The sequence below is a fragment of the Schistocerca serialis genome, chromosome 1 (genome assembly GCF_023864345.2).
Source record: "Schistocerca serialis cubense isolate TAMUIC-IGC-003099 chromosome 1, iqSchSeri2.2, whole genome shotgun sequence".
Taxonomy (NCBI): Eukaryota; Metazoa; Arthropoda; class Insecta; order Orthoptera; family Acrididae; genus Schistocerca; species Schistocerca serialis.
Window position 1 is genome coordinate 572,913,617 of NC_064638.1, and position 21,613 is coordinate 572,935,229.

The following is a 21,613-nucleotide window of genomic DNA, read 5'->3' on the forward strand; positions in this document are numbered from 1 at the left end:
TTCCTGAATTGCATCCTGATGCTCACCATTAGGCACCTGCATAAATCAGCACTGCCATCTCCATGGCACTCTTACAACTGTTTCTTGTTTAACAACCTTCTGTCCTTGGTCTGTTTCATTCATGCATACATTGTCACCTCTCACATCCATAGTGACCAATTTCAAGTTCTACAAGCAGCTACACACTGCTTTGCTGTACTGCGCCTCATCTGCTGTTCATTTACTGCTGATATGCCACCTCGCATATCGAAATGGTTGTAGTCACGATGGGTGCAGCAGACAAAAACATGCTATTTGTGCAAGTGCAAGTTTGCTCACACAGGACGCTGTGATGGTTCCCAAGGTGCCTTGATTGTTGCAGCCAAAATCACAAAATGGCATCTCTGTGCATGCACACTAGGCTCACTCACACTGCTGTGAAGAATTTGAATATGGAAGAACTGCAGCAGCTATATCACGCCATCCATGACACAAGTGCACTAAGCACTCGGAGCTGCTGGCTGTAGCGTATTGGCTACACTCATGATGTCATTCAATTGCATTAGTGTTCACATTTCGCTGATTGAATAATTGGGGCTTATCTCTTATGTTTCTTGTGCTCCTTTATTAAACCTAACAGTTTGGTCATGTCACCAAATGTAAACTAACTGGTTAATATAGTAGCTAGCTTACTCCATATCAAATATTATTCCACTGCTTGTTGTTCACACTGCACTCATCACAACAATGAATAATGAAGGTCAGATTTAAATTTCAGCTCAATTTATTTATTATTCACCACTCATTAACACAAAATTATGCAATAAATGGCAATAGTAACACAAACTTCATGAAAATATTCATTTCTGAATGTCTACGCCATGTTCATATTACAACTCCTTATCCTTCTGTTAACATCCAAAACCTACTGATAGCAAACGTTATGCGCTGAAATCACATGATGTCAAGGACATGCTAGAAACTTATTGATGACAAAGATATCACAAAACCATGCAAAAAATATTGCATTAACATTACAAGTAAAGGAACTCCATATATTAGTTCTGTACTCAGTCATGTGTGGAGGGGATTCCAGGTATCGAGAATTGGTGCTGCCAGTGTGTTCTGCTTGCTGCCTCTGTTGCTTTTACATCAGAATGTTTCTGTCATAGTTTTGCTAATGCCACATCCTATGCGGAGCTCAGTTGGAAATCACTGTACCAGTTACATCTATGTGACTACCTTGCAATTCCAGGTTAAGTGCCTGGAAGATGGTTCATTGAAACACCTTCAAGCTATTTCTCTACTGTTCCACTCTCAAATAACATGTGGAAAAAGCAACTTCTCTACCATTCCACTCTCAAATAGAACATGGGAAAAATGCACACTTAAATCTTTCTGTGTGAACTCTGATTTTTCTTATTTTATTATTGTGAATATTTTTCTAAGTGAGTGCAAGCTAAATATTTTCACATTTTGAGGAGAAAGGTGGTAATTGAAATTTTGTGAGAAGATCGTACCACAGTGTTTTAATGATTGCCTCCCTAAATTGTGTTTCATATCCATGACAATCTCACCCCTGTTCTGTGATAGTTCAAAATGAGCTGCCTATCTTTGAACTTTTTCAATGTCCTTTGTTATCTGCTGCAGGACTGTGCAGCAATACTCCAGAAGAGGATGGACAGTCATGGTGTGGGCAGCCTCTTTAGTAGATCTGTTTCATCTTCTAAGTGTTCTGCCAATGAAACACTGTCTTTGGTTCACCTTCCCCACATTATTATCAATGTGATCAGTCCAATTTAAATTATTCATAATTGTAATTCCTAAGTATTGAGTTGAATTGCCAACTTAAGATTTGCTAAAGTTATCGTGGTACTGAAATTTAGTGGATTCCTTTTAGTACTCAGTGTGAATGAGCTCACACTTTTCGTTATTTAGAAGAAATTGCCACTTTTTGCTCCATACCGATATTTTATTTATATTATTTTGCAATAGGTTTTGAACTTCTGATGTCTTTGTGAGACAGTAAATGGTAGCATCATTTGCAAACAATCCAAGAGTGTTGCTCAGATCATCTCCTAAATCATTTATGTAGATTAGGGACAGCAGAGGGCCTTTAGCACAACCTTCGGGAATGCCCAATTCTATTTTACTATAACTTTCTGTTAATTTCTATGAACTGCAACTTTTCTGACAGGAAATCACAAATCCAGTTGCACAACTGAGATGACATTCCATAGGCACACAATCTGCTTAGAAGTCACATGTGAGGAACAGTGTCAAAAGCCTTCTGGAAATCTAGAAATATGGAATCAATTTGAGATCCCCTGTTTGTAGCACTCATTGATATTAGTAATAAGGGTATTTAATACAGCAGATTACTCCTATTTCCTTTCTTGAGTATTGGTGTGACCTGTGCAACTTTCCAGTCTTTGACTATTAATCTTTCATTGAATGAGCAGCTGTATACTATTGCTAAGTATGGAGTTGTTGTATCAGCATACTCTGAAAAGGACCTAATTGGTATACAATCTGAATAAGAGGATAAGTGATTGAAGCTGCTTGGCTACACCAATGACATCTGCTTCTATGTTACTGATGTTGGCAGCTGTTCTTGATTCACTTTCTGGAACAATTACTTCATCTTCTTTAGTGAAGGAATTTCAGAAAACCGTATTTAGTAATTCCACTTTAATGGCACTGTCATCAGCAATATTACCACTGCTATCACACAGTGAAGGTATTTTTTGTGTCTTGCTGCTGGCGTGCTCCACGTATGACCAGGATCTGTTTGGATTTTCTATCAAATTTTGGGACATTGTGGAAACTATTAAAAGCATCACACACTAAGGTCAGCACTAAAGGTTGAACTTTTTTAAAACATTCCCAAACTTGGAGATTTTGTGTTCTTTGGAATTTTCATGCTTTCTTCATTGCTTCTGCAATAGTGTTCTGAACTGTTTTGTGTACCTTGAGGGATCAGCACCATTTCTTGTTAATTTATTTGGTGCATATCTCTCAATTTCTGCCTGTGCAGTGACTTTGAATTTATGCTGCATCTTGTCCACACTTACATAGTTAGTTTGGAAGGAGTGGAGACTGTCACTCAGAAGAATGTCAAGTGAATATTTATCTGCTTTTTTAAACAGATATATTTTGTGTTAATTTTTGGTGGATTTGAATGTTACAATATTCATTCCTGCTACAAAGACATTGTGGTTACTAACCCCTGTATCTGTCATGGTGCTCTCCATTTGCTTGGGATTATTTCTTGCTAAGAGGTCAAGTATGTTTTCACAACAATTTACACTTTGAGCTAGTTCTTGAACCAATTTTTCAAAATAATTTTCAGAGAACACATTCAGTATGATTTTAGATGATATTTTATGTCAAACACCAACTTGAAACATGTACTAAGATAGATGTAATGAACTGTTTATTTCCACTGCCTCTTTGATGACTGAATCCCAGAATCCAGTGGCACCTTTCAGTGTTAGAAAACAAACAAGTGTTGTTTCTTGATTCTGTGCTCTGCCTCCACAGACTTATTGGTTTTCACAAGGCGAACACTTCTCACATGTTCTGAACATTGCTGCGAGATGCATTGCTGCATCTGGCCAGTTTTTTCCTTGTGTCACTGATGCTGCCCCTGTAGCTCTAGTTGGTCTTTGACTGACCCAAGCCCAAGCTTATTCCTAATTTTAACTGTTGAGAGGAAAATGTTTGTTAGCTTGTGCTTCTCCATTATCATGGCAATCTTAACTGTGGGCAGTCCTGCATATGAAAGGAATACCAGGTGCTCTATTTCGTCTTCTGGATTTTTTTTCTTCCTTCTTCTTGCTTGACTGGAGAGCATGTCTTATTCATGTCTCTGAATAGTTGTTTTTGTGAAAGATTTTGTTCAGGCTTTCCTTGTAGCATATGACTCATGTTCTGTGTACCAGGGTGGTGAGCACAGATGTGTGCTGTAAAGGATGTTGGCAACTATTGTGGTTTAGGTACAGGTCTGTGTGTGTCTGTCCCAGTGGGTGATCAGCATTCTTATTTGTCTATTTTCTTCCACATCCATGGTGAACCTGACATCATAGGACTTTCCACCACAGTGGAATTAGGTAATGACAAATGTGCATCAAAAATTTATGAAATTTATTGACATCCTGCTCCCATTTCAGAACACCATTCTATCCCCATTGCACTCCTCATCAACCCTTTATAACAACCAGACTGTGCTTTGCTCTATGTCTTCCAAAACTCCCTCTCAAAACATTCCGCAAAACACAGAATCTAAAGAAACCCAAAACACAGTTGTCAACCTATCCATCAAAAACCTCAATCTACAGAAGTTCCAGTCCTATCTAAAAGCCTCGCCTTCAGCTCTACACCAAGGTTCAATCATGCTGGAGTTGTCAAAAACCTACTCTCCTCATGATCACTACAGTAGAAACACTTATTTGCTGCCAATCCCTCCAACCAAAGCCAAATTAATTCCAACACTGAATCTAATTCATACCACCATCCAACAGTGACCTTCCCCCCTCTCCCACTTAAGCACCCCAAGCACACAAACCTTTCAATAGAAGAAAGAGCAGCCATCTGCAGCCTCCAGACAGTCCCTGCAGACAGAGATTCCATCAGTGTTGTGATGAATTGCAGTGACTACCTGACAGAAATCATCTGCCAACTGTATGTCTCCTCCACCCAAAAGCTCTTTCATATGATCCCATCCCAGAAGTCAAACATAACCACCAGTCTCTACTCAAATCCTTAGACCCATCCCAGAATGTTCCTCCTGAATCCGTCTCCCTAAGACTTCAATGACTCCTAGCACACCCATCTTCTAAATACAAGATCCATCAACACAACAATCCTGGATGCTTCATTGCAGCTGGTTATTGTGCTCCTTCTGAAAGAATCTCTCCTGTTTTTGACCAATACCTCCAACCAATTGCTTGTAGCCTAGCCTCTAATGTTAAAGAAACAGACTGCTCTCTTCACAAAGTCTTGACCATCATCACCCCAATACCGCTTGGATTCTCACTCACCACTGTTGATGGGGCCTTCTTATACACAATTATGGTGCAAAAAGTGGCAATTGGCACTAAACAAAGAAAAGTGTGAGGTCATCCACATGGGTACTAAAAGAAATCCGATAAATGTTGGGTATACGATAAATCGCACAAATCTAAGGGCTGCCAATTCAACTAAATACCTAGGAATTACAATTATGAGCAACTTAAATTGGAAAGACCACATAGATAATATTGTGGGGAAGCCAAAACAAAGACTGTGCTTTGTTGGCAGAACACTTAGAAGAAGCAACAAACCTGCTAAAGAGACAGCCTACATTTCACTTGTTCGTCCTCTGCTGGAATATTGCAGCACGCTGTGGAACCCTTACCAGGTAGGATTGATGGAGAACATTGAAAAAGTGCAAAGAAGGAAAGCTCATTTTGTGTTATTGCGCAATAGGGGTGAAAGTGTCACTGATATGATAAGCGAGTTGGGGTGGCAGTCACTGAAACAAAGATGGTTTTCTTTGCGCAAGATGTATTTACGAAATTTCAGTCACCAACTTTCTCTTCCAAATGCAAAAATATTTTGTTGACACCCGCCTATGTAGTGAGAAATGATCATCATAAAAAAATAAGAGAAGTCAGAGCTTGAACGGAAAGATTTAGGTGTTCCTTTTCCCATGCGCCATTCGAGAGTGGAATGGTAGAGAAGTAGTATGCAAGTAGTATGCAAGTGGTTCAATGAACCTTCTGCCAGGCACTTAAGTGTGAATTGCAGAGTAACCATGTAGATGTAGATGTAGATCCCCCATGCCCATGGCCTTGCTGCTATCAAACACTATCTTTTCCAAAATCCTTTTGACTCAAAACTATCTGCCTCATTTCTTGTACATCTAACCAGTTACATCCTCACACATAACTACTTTTCATTTGAGGGGAAGATATATAAATAAATACATGACACATCCACGGGAACCTTCATGAGATCCTCATATGCCAGTCTTTCTGTGGGCCATCTAGAGGAATCCTTCCTAGTGTCCCAAAACTCCAAACCTCTTGTCTGGTTCAGGTTCATTGATGATGTCTTTGTGATCTGGACCCAGGGCTAAGAAATCCTATCCTCATTCCTCCACAGCCTCAAAACCTTCTCTCCCATTGTCTTCACATGCTCCTCCTCAGTCCAATGTACCACTTTCATGGAACTAACCTCCACTTCTCTGATGATTCCATCCATACTATTGTCTGCATCAAGCCCACTAACCATCAGCAGTACCTGCATTTTGACAGAGTCATCTTTGCCACTCTGAAAAATTGCTCCTAGCCTAGACATTCCTTAAACACCTGTAATACTCCCATCAGTCCCAAGAAGCAGCTGCAAAGATCACCCCTCTCATCAACCAATATCATCCCAGACTGCAGCAACTGAACCCTGTTCTTCACCAGGTCTATCAGCATATCTGGGAATCAGGGACATCCTACACACAATCCTTCCCACACCTCGTAAAGTGTTATTCCGCTGCACACAGCATCCTGTACCATCCCTATGCCACTCTCCCTCCCAACCCCTTGCCACAGTAGTCATGTCCCTGTGGATGACCCAGTTGTAAGCCATGCCTGATTTCTTCTCCCGGCACATTCTTAACAGGTTTATCCTATCCCATCAGATGCGAGGACGCTGATGAAAGCAACCATGTCATATGCCAGTTCTGCTGCAATTTCTGCACAGCATTTTATGTTGCTATGACTGCCAACCAGCTGTCCACCAGAATGAATGGCCATGAGCAGAGCTGGACATCCAGTGATGAAACACACTGCTGAACACAACATGATCGAGTTGAATCGATGATTCATAACCCATACCAAATGGATCCTTCCCTGTAGAACCAGCTTTTTTGAACTACCAAGATGGGAGTTTCCTTACAGCACATCCTTCGTTCCTGCAATCCTCCTGGCCTCAATCTTTACTAACCTACTTCACCCTCTACCCATAAGTTTCCAGTCTCCCTTCCTTCGTCCTGCACCCCCTCCTGATCCACTCCTCCATATTACTGTCATCATTCGCCGCAAAACTCACCTGCTCCCATGCTCATCTGTCGCATTCCTATTTCATGTATCTGCTCTCTCTCCCTTCCTTCCATGCATCTGCTCTCTCCCCCTTCCCTTCTCTTATCACACATACCTGCTGTGTTCCTATGAGCCATCGGCCACGCTTCCCAACTCTCCCGCACATTTCCTGACTCTTTTCTCCCTCTACACACCCCAAGCAACTCAACCTCTCCCCCCAGTGTACTTGCTGAGCTGCATTCTCAGGATTGTGTGTTCATCCAGCACAACGTTTCTTGGGAATATCACATTCAAGATCTTGTGCGAAAACTGAATGCTGCTAACTTCACCATAAGAACGAACTCAGTTGTCTCTGACAATGAAATGCTAAGACTTATTTAGTTTGCTTACTGTCACTGTATTATCATGTTTGGTATCATAGTTTTGGGAAAGCTGTATGAACTCATCGAGAATATTCTTAGCTCAATAAAGGTTGGTCAGGCAGACCTGCTTGTGAGCTCATGAACTTTGTGTAGGCCATTGTTCAGACGTTTTGGAATTTTAACTTTGCCAAGCTATTGATAGTATTGACTCATTCAGAAGAAACTGCAGCAATCATTCAGTGAACATTAGACCACAAACAATTTGCACTTAGCTAACACTCTGTCAAGTACTGTTCAGAAAGGTGTGCACTATTCAAAATGGTTTCATTTTCAATATGCTTCCAGCAGAACTGAAAAAATGGTTGCTAAACCCCAAATTTTTAAATCTAAGTTGAAAGATTTTCTTGTGGCTCCCCCTTTTCCTGTGCAGGAGTTTCTTGCAATAGCTGACAACTATTCTCAGTACCTATAGGAAGCTATAAAGCTAATCGGTAGAGTGAACACTAGAATCTAAATATTTCGTGAGATTTCCTCTGCTGTAATAGATTTATTACTGGTAGGTTCAAAAGACATGAAAGTGTTACAGAGATGCTTTGGGAACTCAACTGGGGATCGCTGCACGGAAGGGTGTAGTAATCAAGTAATACACAAAACCAATCCAAGTCGCAAAAATAGATCTTTATTCATAACCTGTGCACAGTAATGAAAAAGCCTCTCAGGACTCCACAAGACACAGAACAACAAATGTGCATGATAAAAACTAGAATAGCACAGAGAAATCAGTCAGTGCTACTTTGTGCATACATATATGCGAGTCACCTGCAGATGGTGCGACAGAGATTGCACCGCATGGGCGCCTCCCACAGGCAGGCTCTGGCTGCCGGCCCTCACTGATGCAGTTGGTGGCCAATTCAAACACACACACATCGACACCACACTCAGCACACTCACATGCATTAGTATCAGGACACAGCACAGCTTTCTCTTGTGAAAAGTGGGTGCCCAGGAGACAGGAGATGCCAGTGGCACAATGAGAGAATACATACTTTGGCTCCAAAGCAGCAGCAGCCAGTGCTGATGGAGGAGAAGGACAAGTGCTGGGCAGCCACCAGAGCACAGGGCCAGAATGCGCAGGAATGCAGGACTGCCTGAGGGTGGTGGGCCCACATGATGCTGGACAACAGCATTGGAGAGGAGGGTGCCATTGCCATCTCTGTGTTGTGATCAGCAGGCAGGTCCCAGTGCAAAGGACACAGTGCTGGACCCACTGGTGATGATGGGTGAGGGAGCTGGTGCAGGTGGCCCAACCAGAACAGCAGGCTGAGGCAATGGATCTGAGGCTGAAGGAGGACTGGAGCCTGTCATCGGGAAGTTGGAACCCCAGGGCACCACATGTGGAGGAGGCAACCAATGGGACAGGCGCACCTCCACAGCAGGCAATGATGGGTTCAAGGCAGAGGGTGGCGGAATGGGCTGTGGTGACAGAGGCCACAACCAGGAACTGGTAGCTTCCAGCAGTGAGTGGGGGTACAACTGATCAAAGCAGCATGCCACCAGCCCATTGGCCATACAGACATCGCAAAGATGGCATCCCCAGTGGAGGACAACAGCAGCTGGTATCCACTTGGGCTGGTGACCAAATCCACATGTCCACACCGGCAATCCCAGCACAAAGTGGCCAGATGAACCCAACTGTGGCAGGTGTGATGCAGACCACAGAAGATGGAGGTGTGTACACGGCTGTCAGCTGTGAAGCAACTCAGTCTCCACTGCCCCATAGGCTTGAAATGATAGGAGCTCAGAAAATAGGGAAGGGCATTGATTGATGAAGAATCAACAACAGAATTTTAATTTGGGACTTGAATGTGCACTCTAGTCATTCTGCCTCCCCATCTGATTGAGGGTGGAATGGTGGAGCCATAACTGATGAATGCCCTGACTGGAACTAAACAGTTGGAAAATGTTAGAAACTAACTGGGGTCCATTATTGGAAACTAAGCTACAAGGCAACCCCTCAATAGCAAAAACCCTCAAGCATGTACATATTGTGATCTCCGCTGATGTTGACACACACCACAGGATGTAAGGGCACTGGGAAAATGTATCTACAACCAAGAGCCAATAGAAATTCAAGAAGGAACCCACAAAGTCTACATGAATGCTTTCACATGGCTGGTGGGCAGCGGACCAGGGATCCCCTGGGAGCTGCATGCTGTTGGGCACATTGCTCACAAGCTGCAACAAAACAGACAACTTCGCCATCAATCCCAGGCAAAAAATGTGTCTCCTAGACAACATTTTAGTGCGCAAAACTTCCTAGTGCCCCTGGTGAAGAAGGCGTAGAACCTCTCATCATAACACAGTGGGAATGGCTACTCTGGGAGAGTGGTCTTCCGTGGACAACAACAATACACATCAAAAATGGTGAGGCAATACCATAAGGCAAAATAGTCATGCAGTGAGTCCGAAGCCCACCTGGTGGTTTATCTGGCCAGCCCTGTTCAACAATCTGAACCACCAGGTGGAGAAACAGGTCAGCAACAATGGCAGTTGTTACACGTGAGCTCTTAGTTGGAAAACCCTTGACTATGGCCTGTGCTTTGGTATTAATGTGGAAGCAAAGCAATACTTCATGATCAAAGTCAGGATCAGGACCCACAGAAACACTGGCATGTTTACACATAGATCGAAAATGGATTTATAATTGTAGCAAGATAAGAGCAGCACCCAACAGTTTAGGTAGTGTACTGTCTTGTCAGGCAAGGAAATATGTGGGTTAAACAAGGAAACCAAAAGTTTATGGTCAGTAATGAGCTGAAACTTGAACCCATACATAAAACGTGAAATTTCTCGAGAGCCTCTTTTTCCAACTGAGAGTAATGCTGCTGGGCCACAGTGAGATATTTAGAGGAGAAAGCAACAGGTCATTTAGAGCCATCAGCATATTGGTGCTCCAGGACTGTGCTGAGGCAATCCTGTGAGGTGTCAGTTACTAAAAACTATGTGCCGGTATGGACAGAATGAAGCTAAACAAGAGACTGAGAGGAGTTTGGATTTCAACTTTTGAAAAGCATATTTATAAGCCAGGCACCAGCAAAAAGGTACATTCTTGCATAACAAGGCATGCAATGCATGCACCACTGTGGGTGCCTCTGGCAGGAATTTATTGCTGTAGGCTATCTTCCCTAGGAAAGCCTCAAGTTCCTTTGTGGACAAGGGGTGAGGCATAGATGTAACAGCGGAGATGTGGTCTGGTGGAGGGCAAACCTCAGCACACAAGACCTTTAATCCCAAATAAACAATAGAAGGTTGAAAAAACTGAGATTCATGAGGTTACACCGTAAGCCTGTGGACTGTAAGACAGAAAACAAAGAGCACAAATTTTTCAAATGATTGACCATGGAGGAGCCCATGACAAAAATATCATCCAGATAATTAATACAATTCAGGACAGGCATAGTCACTTTCTTTAAAAAATAGTTGGAAAATAGCAGGGACGCTAGTCACACCAAAAGGAAGGTGCAAATGGTAGAGACCAAAAGGAGTATTCAAAACTAGAACTCCCTAAGACTCTTCATTCACAGGAACTTTAGACAAATCAGGTTTAGAAAAGTACTGGCCACCTGATATCTTTGCCAACAGTTGCTCCTAGCATCAGAGAGGATACGTGTCAATGATGAACAGCACATTGACAGTAGTATTGAAGTCATCACAGAGGCAAAGTTTCCCAAATGGCTTCCAAACTATGACCAACGGAGATGACCATTCACTAGCCATAACAGGTTGCACCCCTCTAGAGATTGAAGCCTATCCAATATGGTACCTGATCAGAAAGAAGGTGAACTAGATCAGTGATAGTAGATCAAAATGCCTGAAATGTGTCAATCCCAAACAAGCTCTCAATTCCAGCCTCAGCAACAACCAAAAATGTAATGGAACGAACCACTGACTTGTAAGAGGCAGATGCCATAAATTGTTCCAACAGTACAATGTTCTGCTTGTTGTAACTGACCAGCTTCTGCGCAATCAGTGTCAATGGCAGTGAACCTTAACTCACATAGGTTTGTGAATTCAATAGCATCACTGCAGCACCTGTCTCGACCTGTAGCCAGACCACTTGGCAAAAAACACTTAACTCGATGAACAACTTTTGGGAGAAGTCACAAGCATTGGAGTCGCACAGTTTGCATCCATTTCCATATCCTGAGCAACCTTTGGTGAACAACACATGAAGGGAATGTGGCCTTTCTTCTGGCAAGCATTACAAGTAGCACAGTGCTTAGGGAACACCTAACATTCATGCTGGAAAAAACAGAAAGGAAAAGATGGAAAAGGGAACATTGATGCTGGTGCTGTGGCAGTCGCAGCTGTTTGGTTCAGTCTTGGTCAGTTTGGCACTGGGCCTGCATGCTTACTGCTATCACAGCCACTTCCACATGCAAGCTGTCTGTTGTCCTAGTGTTGTCCTTGTGACACTACTGCCACATCACCCCATGCTTCAATTTGGTCATTCACTGCAGAGAAACTTCAAAGGATTGTGCTATTTGCAAAACTTCTGCCAACATGGGTTTTTCACAGAGTAAAGCCTTCTAGCGCACTTTCTTGTCTGAAGCTAAACAGATAATTGTGTCATGCACCATAGAGTCTGCATAAGAGTCATTATGGGCATCAGTAACAAATTGACTCTTACAGCTTAGACTGTGAAGTTCAACTGTCCAGGCCCTGTATGGCTGGTTTGGTTTCTTGCGGTGCCAATAGAATTCATCTTGCACTGCTGTGACATGCATTCGTTTGCAATAGTAGCTGGACAATATGCTGTGCATGTGATCAAAAGTAAGAACTGCCAGTTCTTGTAAAGGGGCAAGGTGACACAATAATTGCTGCACCATACGTGGAATCTATGAGAGAAAGAAGGCTTTGCAAAAACTCGAGTCACACCAAAAGCCAAAAAATGCTGTGTGATTTATTTATTTATTTATTTATTTTGTAAGTTTCCCAATTCTCTGGCTGAATCATCATACAGAGGAAAAGTGGGTGGATGGACCAGTGGAACAGTATCCTGTCTGTTAATAGAAGCCGACAAAGTGGTCACAGCCAAAGTAAGCTGTTCAATAAGGTAGCTATGTGTTCATACTGGGTAAACTTGATGAAATTGCACTTGAAGACTGCAATTGCAGAAACTGTTCCAAAACCATCACCAGTTGTGTAGAAACCAAGTAATACACAAAACTGATCCAAGTCACACAAATAGGACTTTATTAATAACATCTGCACAATAATGCTAAAGATTCTTGAGACTCCACAAGACACAGACCAACTGATGTGCATGGTACAAACTAGAACAACATAGAGATATCTGTCAGCACTGCTCTGCACAGATATATGTGTGAGTTGCCTGCAGATGGTGTGGCAGAGACTGCGCTGTGTGCATGCCTCCCATAGGTGGCCTCCAGCAGCCAGCTTGCTCTGATACAGTTGGCAGCTGATTCAAATAAACATACACAGTGACACTACACTTGGTGCACTAGTAGCAAGACACAGCAAAAGTGACATTCTTTTTGAGGAACACTATTGAGAATATTTAGAGAATCAACATTCGAAGCTGACTGCAGAAAAATTCTACTGCTGCCAACATAAATTTCGATATGAGATATTAGGGCTCGTATGGAGGCATATAGATAGTCATTTTTCCCTTGCTCTATTTGCAAGTGGACTATAAGATGGACCTTAATTTTTAAGCAATTTTTTTAAAAAATAACATTTTTACCATTTTTATTATTAGACTGCAAAGCCTGAAAAAAAGTTGTCAGCTTATAAAACCGAACTGACATTTAAAATCCCTGAAAATCATCATCTACACTTTCTTCTTCCTCTTTGTCATCATTGTTGTGCTCTTCATATATAAGGTGGTCTTCACTGCCATCAAGAGCATTACTTATGCCGCACTTCTTGAAAGATTTAACAGTAATGTTTTCTCTCACTCTAGACCGTGACTCTTTTACCCTTGACACACTTATTTGATCGTTGGTCATTTTAAAGCTCCCTTCGGCATGAATTCATGTTAGGTTTCATCCATCATCCATTTGTTCCATTTCTCTCTCACATGCACTTTAAATGGTGTATTTATTGAGACATAGTGAGGTTGCAATTGTGGAGTAAGTCCTCCTGGAATAACAGCAAGCTCTGTATTTTCCTGTCTCAGTTTCTTTCACAGAATTTTTCAAATGGCTACTGAACTGATCTAGCACAAGAAGAGTACTCTTCCTCAATAAAGCTTCTGAATCCCTGCAACTCATGTTTGTCACATTGGTGCACTGCTGCTGCTGAATGAATCCAATGTTGCCAGATAGAATAGGTTTCCCATGATATTGAATATATGGATCTTTTTAAGACTGGCGGGAATTTAAAATCAAACACTGGATATTTTTTATTGATTTTGAGTATAAGATGCATCTGAATTTTGGAGGAAAATTTTTTTGAAGAAAAAAGTGCATCTTGTGGTCCATAAAATACATTATTTAGATGTAGATGTAAACATGATAGTAGGAACCAGCAACATGGAAACAGTAATATGGAAAATTGTAGCTCATATCAACTAGCTTGAAGTGAAAGCAAAAGACAACAATGTGAGGAAAAGGTAAGATGGGTACTGGGAAAAAAGGACAGGTAACTTTCATTCTACTCTAAGTAGGTACATTTTATATTGTCCTGTTTCACTTCACCCAATATTCATGTGTGACACTGCAGTGCATTTGTAATGCATTTATACAGGCTTGACATGCTGTCAAGTGGAGAAATTCGTGACAAATGAATTACTAATATTTCTTTCACTGCAGTCTGCTGTCATGCCTTTTCCACACTGATAATCAGATTTGTTCAATTACAAAAGATATTCAGATCAGTAGTAGTTATAGAGAAACAGCACAGCAACTTTTCTTTTGATGAGTAGTAAACTGTCTTCATATAATGCTGCATTCTTCTGTAAAAAGCAATACTGGTTATTTAAAGACTGAAAGAACAAATAATAGATGTGTATATTACACACAGTTATGGTCTGCTGAGGAAATCTGTGGCATTTCATATTGATACTACAGGTACTGGTGAAAATTTTCACTTGGAAAATATTTAGCTTTGGTATGGGGAACATTTAAAGCTTAAAATAGCTGATGTCTTTTGCCTGTGAATTCATACACTTGTTGAGCTTAAAGTCTTTCTTCTTTTATCCTTGTCAGCATTATTAATATTTGTTTAAGTGAAACTCTCTTTCCATTGAAAAGTTGCAATCATAATTGGCTACTGCTTCAGTTTCTTGAAAGCCATGCACAGCATATAAACACAAAATGGGAAAAATCTAAGAATGCTGAATTATTTAAGGATACCTTCATAATTATAATCACCATTTCTGAGAAACACTTTTTTGTTATATGCTCTCTGCTTGTGAAATTGGACATGACTGTTTCTTGTGGCCAAATAACAGAGCCTCATATTACTGTAACCATGGGACACTATATTTCAAGAACATCCTTTATGTCACTTTTTCTCTGACAGATTATTACAGTCATATGCACTTAGGCCTCACACAAGATTATTTTTGTTTCAGGTGGAGAATTTCATTGGACGACATATATATATTTATCTCAGCCGGGTGATGTCCCTTCTCTGGAGATGAGAGTTGTTACTTCATATGTTACAAACAGCAGGAGCATTCCACGCATCTTGCAACATTTTGCACAACTTCCACTAAAGCTTGTAGCAAAGCCATGTGCCCCAGAAAAAAATGCTGAATTCAAAATAGCAATTAATTCAAATCTGCCTGTTGTTGAACCACTGGTACTATTCCCAGGTAAGACTGAGAAATTATCTTGTTTGTCTTATAAAGTTACAAGCAATTCAAAGATAACTCAAACAGGTTTACATTTCTAATTTCAGAATTTTCATTTGAAGATTCAGGACCTGAAACTGTTTCTAGTGTTGGATTTGCACCATGTTTTTTGGAAAAAAATATAGTCACAGTCTCTACTGTAAAATCTTCGCAACAATATCATCTTCAGTGCAATACATTTTCATCTCTGTGCCTTTTTGTATACCAATTGGTGCACAGACTTAATAAGCATTTTGCTAAAAACAAGCAGTTCTCATGTGGCTACACTTCATCATTACCTCTGCAGGAGCTGTTCGAGGCCATAGAAGCTCGGTTCAGATGTAGAAAGGAATCATTTAAATTAGAGGCAAGTATTTCTTAGGAAAATGTTGTACTCATTTTTAATTTACTATTACTATTTTTATACTTTCAATAAGAATAAGTTATATTGTATATTTGTTACCAATAAATAATGTCTAGAGAAAATCAGAATATGAGTCCTATCCAATTGTTCCCGAAGTTTGTATGACTCGCTCTTATAAATCATACTACAATCAAATGCCACTAAGAGCATTGTAATACATGTTTCATGTGTCAGTATGCCTAGCAGCTTTGATCTAAGTGGATGAGTTTATTGTTGGGGGACAGTTTTTCACTGTGACGTTTGCTTCTGTTTGCGATTTTGCAATGACTGACTTGAGAAAACAACCTTGCTGTATCAAGTTCTATTTTAAACTCTGTAACACATTCTTAGAAACAAACAAAATGTTGGTAATGACAGTTTGGGCCAGGGCCAAATATATGACTGGTTTAAACATTTTAAAAATGGCTGAATACCTGTTGTTGATAATGAATGTTCAGGAAGACCATCTACTGGCATCATACCAGAAAATGTCAGTGCTGTTCAGAATATGACTGTGAAAGATCATAGGTGGATCATCCACAATATCTGGTGCTGTCTTATGATGGCCAAGGGAGGATGTGAGAAGGAAACATCCAGAGAAATGGTGCATGAATGATTGGATCCTTCATCATGACAATGCGAGGCCACGTACAACTTTCATCATGCAGCAGTTTTTTGGTAAAAAAACAACACGGTAGTTCTTCCTCATCCATTTTATTCCCCTGTCTTGGTTCTGTGCTATTTCTTTCTGTTTCCCTAGTCAGAAATGAAGTTGAAGGGATTAAAATTTGGCATGATAGAGGAGGTCGAAGTGGAATTGCAAGTGATGCTGAACACTATTAGTAAAAAAGAATTTCAGTATGCATTCTGTTCATGGCGGAAGCACTGGGATTGGTGTCTGAGCTCCCAAGGGGACTACTTTGAAGGTGACTGTGGAAAATAAAAATCTCATATGATATGATTTTATTTAACCTTCAGGTAGCATCTTGTAATTAAAGATAAAAGGCTTCTATGTCAGTTACTTATACTGTCAGCAAATCATACATGCCTTTCTTTAGCAGTGTTACAAAGTGTCACTTACAGTACATAAAAGGACATAGTTAATTATATCAAAAGGAAAAATTCACTTGAGAAAATCATAAAATTATGAGATGGCATTGCTAACTGGTACTTATATTCTGTAGCTCAGTGGTCAGCATGTTTGGCTGCTATGTGGAAGACCCAGGTTCAACTTCTGGTACTGCCGTGGGTTTTTTCTTGGTGATAGGACTGGAATGGGGTGCACTCAGCTTTGTGATGCCATTTCAGGAGCTACTTGAATGAGAAGTAATGGCTCCAAGGTCTAGAAGGCTGCTGCCTGGGAGTGCATTGTGCTGATCCCATGCCCCTCTGTGCCACATCCAAATGACACCATTGGTAGAGGATGATTGGTAGTTAGTTGGTACCTATTGGCCCATCTGGCCAAAATGTGGAGCTTTGTTTTTTGCTTCACCTATTTTCATTAAGTGACTTTCTATTACTGGCAATATATGCATATAAAAGTACACAAAACTAGCTTGGATTTTGGCACTATTAGTTTCTTTGTTTGGGAGGAAAGAGCTAAAGGTCATAGAGGAATTGCAGGCCACTCAGACCTTAGAGTGAGAGAAACCCACATATTGGTCCTCATTTTTGTATTTATATAGTAGTATCACCAAGTTATTTACATCTACACCCACAGTCTGGAAACCATAGAAAATTGCATGGCAGGGGTTACTTCCAACTGTACTAGTTCTTAGGGTTTTTTCCAATTCCATTCACATATGGAGAATGGGAAGAATGATTGCTTATAAGATATTCAGTTATAAATACACTTTTATTTACAATAGAAGACAAATTTCATTTTAATTAATTGTAAGGATATGAGCTCCAACTCTATAGTCAGATCCACTAGATTGTGGCCTTGCTTATCCATGAGATAACTACTCTTATTATTGATGGTAGGAGAAATTTTCATGCTAAAATCTGATTTGAAAGGAAGTGGCACCATGCAGATCCTAAGATATGGCACTATGTAGATCCTGATTACCATACTGTGACACAAAGTCCCTGATTATATTTCAGGTGTTTTCATAGAGCCCTATGAAGTATTGCACAGGATAATGTTGATGATTCTCTAACAGTCACTTGATTCTATTGGCCATTTTGAGAGAAGGAAACTTTTTTATATCACAATATTCATTCCTTTAATTCCATCTTCATCCACAATGGCACTGCACTTTCAACCCTTCATAAGCACTTACTGTACTAAATCTGTGCACACAATAAGTGTCATGGTTCTTCATTGTCATCAGCTTCAGTCACAATTATTTCTCTATTTTAGAAAATTGAGGAGTAAAGAAAATGATTTAGGGAAAAATGGATGCTTGTGGTCTGTGCCAGACATTTGAGAGTACAGAGGTAAATATTTCAACATCTTTTGAGAAAAGTGTGAAGTACATAAATGAGAGGATTACAATGATGATAACATAGTTTCACAATGGCACAAAATATACAATGCAGATAAAAATTAAAACAATGAAGCTGCTGGATACATTGAAAGTCATTTCTATGGCATGATACAAAAGTGACCTAAACAGATAAATGCAGATATATGGGAGAGGCAGAGAAAGAAGGTTAACTAGTGTTACATTTGATCGTGAATGATGAAACAGGTTTGAGAGTTCATGATAAATAGTTCTGGGTGTGCTTCCTAACAGTCATTATCCATTTTGCAGATGTGGGGTGAGGAATGAGGAATGGGGAATGGGGGATGGCTGATGGCTGCCCTCCCTTGCCCCTCACTGAGGTAAACCCTCAGTGCCATTGAAGTATTTGAAATTAATTTGGGACAACATTTTTGAGAAAAGGGAAGATTAGGACTTACTGTTTCTTCAATGATGAGGTTGTTAATAATGTAGCACAAGCTCAGATAAGATAAGGACCCCAGGGTTCTAAAAATAAAGTGGTGAGAAACATGTGAAGACAGGCACTGTGTGGATATCTAATGAGTTACTTAGAAAATTTCTGGGCAGAAATTATAAGTATTCTTGAGTCCTCTGTGTATCAGTCTCATAGACATTGTGAAGATAAAAGTAATAATGACTTTGCACACAGGCAGACATTTCATGCTCCATTCATGAATAAAATGGAATGGAAAGTACTTTAATAGTTACCATAATAAAAAGTATCCTTGCTTCACATTTGATAATGGCTCAGAGAGCACAGATGGAGATTACAAGATCCTCAGAGATTTCTTTGCTCATTCTGATTACATTGGCTGTCCCCACACGTAATTTATGTGGAAAAAGGAAGTAAGAGTAAAGTTTGACATCCTACTATTGATGTGGTCAGTAGACACGTTCACAATCTCAGACTGGGGAAATAAAATTTAGAGAAACCACGTGTAACCTAAACTTGATTGGCTGGATGGGGATTTGAATCCCAATCTTCCTGAATGTGAACCCAGTGCCTTAATCACTGCACCACAATGATTGGTAGGATTCATGTGGACATTGTATGAACACCTTCATATTCTCAAGAAACAACAATGAATTTTGGACTACCATCAATACCACAGCATATAACCTGTATCTTTATGGCAGTAAATGAAGCAATATTCTCTAACGTGGAGGTTAGATATTTACTGATGATGCTATAGTTTTAACCACTGTGACATTCTGTGAAATTTGGAGTATTTGTTTGGCACTTAGTTAAGAGTATATGTGTCCAAATAAACCTGTTTTAGGCTATTGTTTCATAATGTCACATTGTGTTTGTGGAATTCCAATATAGCTACAGTTTGAGAAGCAATTCTTTTATTCTAAGTGGAGTATTTGCTGTGATTATTGTACATGACAAGCTAAAACTGTATGCCAGACTGGTATTCAAACTCAGGCCCCATCTTTCATGGGCCGTGTTCTGTCAACCAATATGCCATCCAAGCACACTTGACAGACCAACTGAAAGCTTCAACTTTTCAGACCTGTTTCCGCTTTTCTGCTGTAAACTGGGGAGGAACTTGTGATGACAACTAAAGCATTGAGTCTGTTTGTGATGTGAACTTGAATGGCATAGTGTTTGCTAGCATTCAGCTCGTGGAATAGATCTGAATCCTAATCCAGTACACAATTTCAACTGGTTACATACAATCACAGTTACATTTTGTTTCACACTGTTCACCATTTTAGGTGCAAAAACTTGGATATTGGGTTGTATTAAGTATTAACTTATGAGACAGGAAGTATGCCAGATCTAGACTCAACCTTGTTGTTGATGTCATCATTGTCATCTTCAGTGTGAAGACTGGTTTGATATAGATCTCCACACTAGTCTATCCTGTGCAAGTCTCATCATATTTGCATAATTTATGGAACCCATATTCTTTAACCTGCTTACCATTCTCGTGCCTTAGTCTCCCTCTATCTTTTTTACCCCCACAGTTTTTTTCCATTACCATATTTCTTGATGCCTCAGGAAGTATTCTACCTCCTAATCTCTTCTTTTAATCACCTTATGCCACAATTTTTTCTTCTCCATTTAAGTTCAGTACTTCCTGATTAGTTGTTTGATCTACCTGTCTAGTTTTCAGTATTTTTCTGTAGCAACACATCTCAAAAGCTTCTATTCTAATATTTTTATCCACATTTTGCTTTGTATCCTAAATTAGCAAACATCAGTCTGGGAATCATAAAATTGGAAAGTATATTTTAGGCAACTCAATATCATATTCATGGTAATGCTCATCCAGTTCTAGGTGACATATTACAAGATAAGCAGTGTTCATCACTCAGAGATTTATTCTTGACATTTTGAAAGCACACTTTCCAAGAAGAGACAAGCAGCTCATAACTTCCTTCCATATACCTTTTGAAAAATGAACACATCTGTAAAATCAGAGAAGTTTGAACTCTTGGAGAGGCTTACTGACAAATATTCTCACCTTTCATCAATTCTAAATAGAAGAGGAAATGGGGGAATGATAGTGGAATGCACACGACATAGCCTCAACCACACACCATAATATGGCTTGTAGCATATAAATGTAGATGGTGGTGATGATTCTAGTTCACACAACCAGCAGGGACAGAATACACAAAATGTAATATGTTATAAGGTTCACAAATAGGTAAAATATACTATTGTTATCACCATGGCAAACTAAAGTGATGCTGTGACATCAGAGTGAGTTTACAACAGAAATGACTGTAATGAAGGCTGTATTTTATTCTGACAGCTACATACAGGGTATAAACTGAAAGTAGAATGCTTGACCTACATTTCTTTTAATTATTTTACTGCATTTGAACTCTGTGTTTCTCATTAGCTGCTATTACATACGCTTACAGCCTCTCCAGTGTGAATGTTTCTTTCAAAATTATTCATTCATATAAGTAAAATAGCTACATTTAATAGGAGTGGTAATTTTTCCTGACACTTTCCTTCTTTATAGTAAAAATTATGCATTACAGGAAGATCTTGCACGAAAAGCTGCTCAGTTTAGAATTGTTCAACGAAGACTTCTTACTAAGTTTAAAGATAAAATTCTGACACCAATGAATAACTTGGAAAATCTTCTGAAAGACACATATACAAAAATTTTAATATCTACTGACCTTCTGGAAGAAAACCAAAAAAAGATGAAGTATTTGAGTATTCAAGTTAGTTGTTGTGTACGACTACTACTTTTCCTGCTGAAGTTACAAAATCCTTCTTCACAGAACAATGTAGCCGATCTTGAATCAGCACTCAGCTGTTCAGTAAATGATTCAGATGATCAGGTATGTATACATGTTTTACTTTTGTTCCTTTGTTGTAAATGCTGGAATGGCCATTTTTAAAAGATTATGTCCAGTAGTGTACTGTGTAGCAAATAATTAATTGTTTGATGTTATACTGATGGATCCTCCAATCA

The 21,613-nt window shown here is 39.9% G+C and overlaps 1 protein-coding gene across 1 annotated transcript in view; it reads left to right on the plus strand.

Moving 5' to 3' along the window:
- LOC126476291 (protein PTHB1) overlaps positions 1-21,613 on the plus strand; it is a 95,972-nt gene that overhangs the window by 69,762 nt on the left and 4,597 nt on the right. The window contains exons 11-13 of the mRNA XM_050103530.1: positions 15,018-15,260; positions 15,347-15,649; positions 21,175-21,479. Coding sequence (XP_049959487.1) covers positions 15,018-15,260; positions 15,347-15,649; positions 21,175-21,479 — 851 coding nt within the window. The remainder of the gene's footprint in view (positions 1-15,017; positions 15,261-15,346; positions 15,650-21,174; positions 21,480-21,613) is intronic.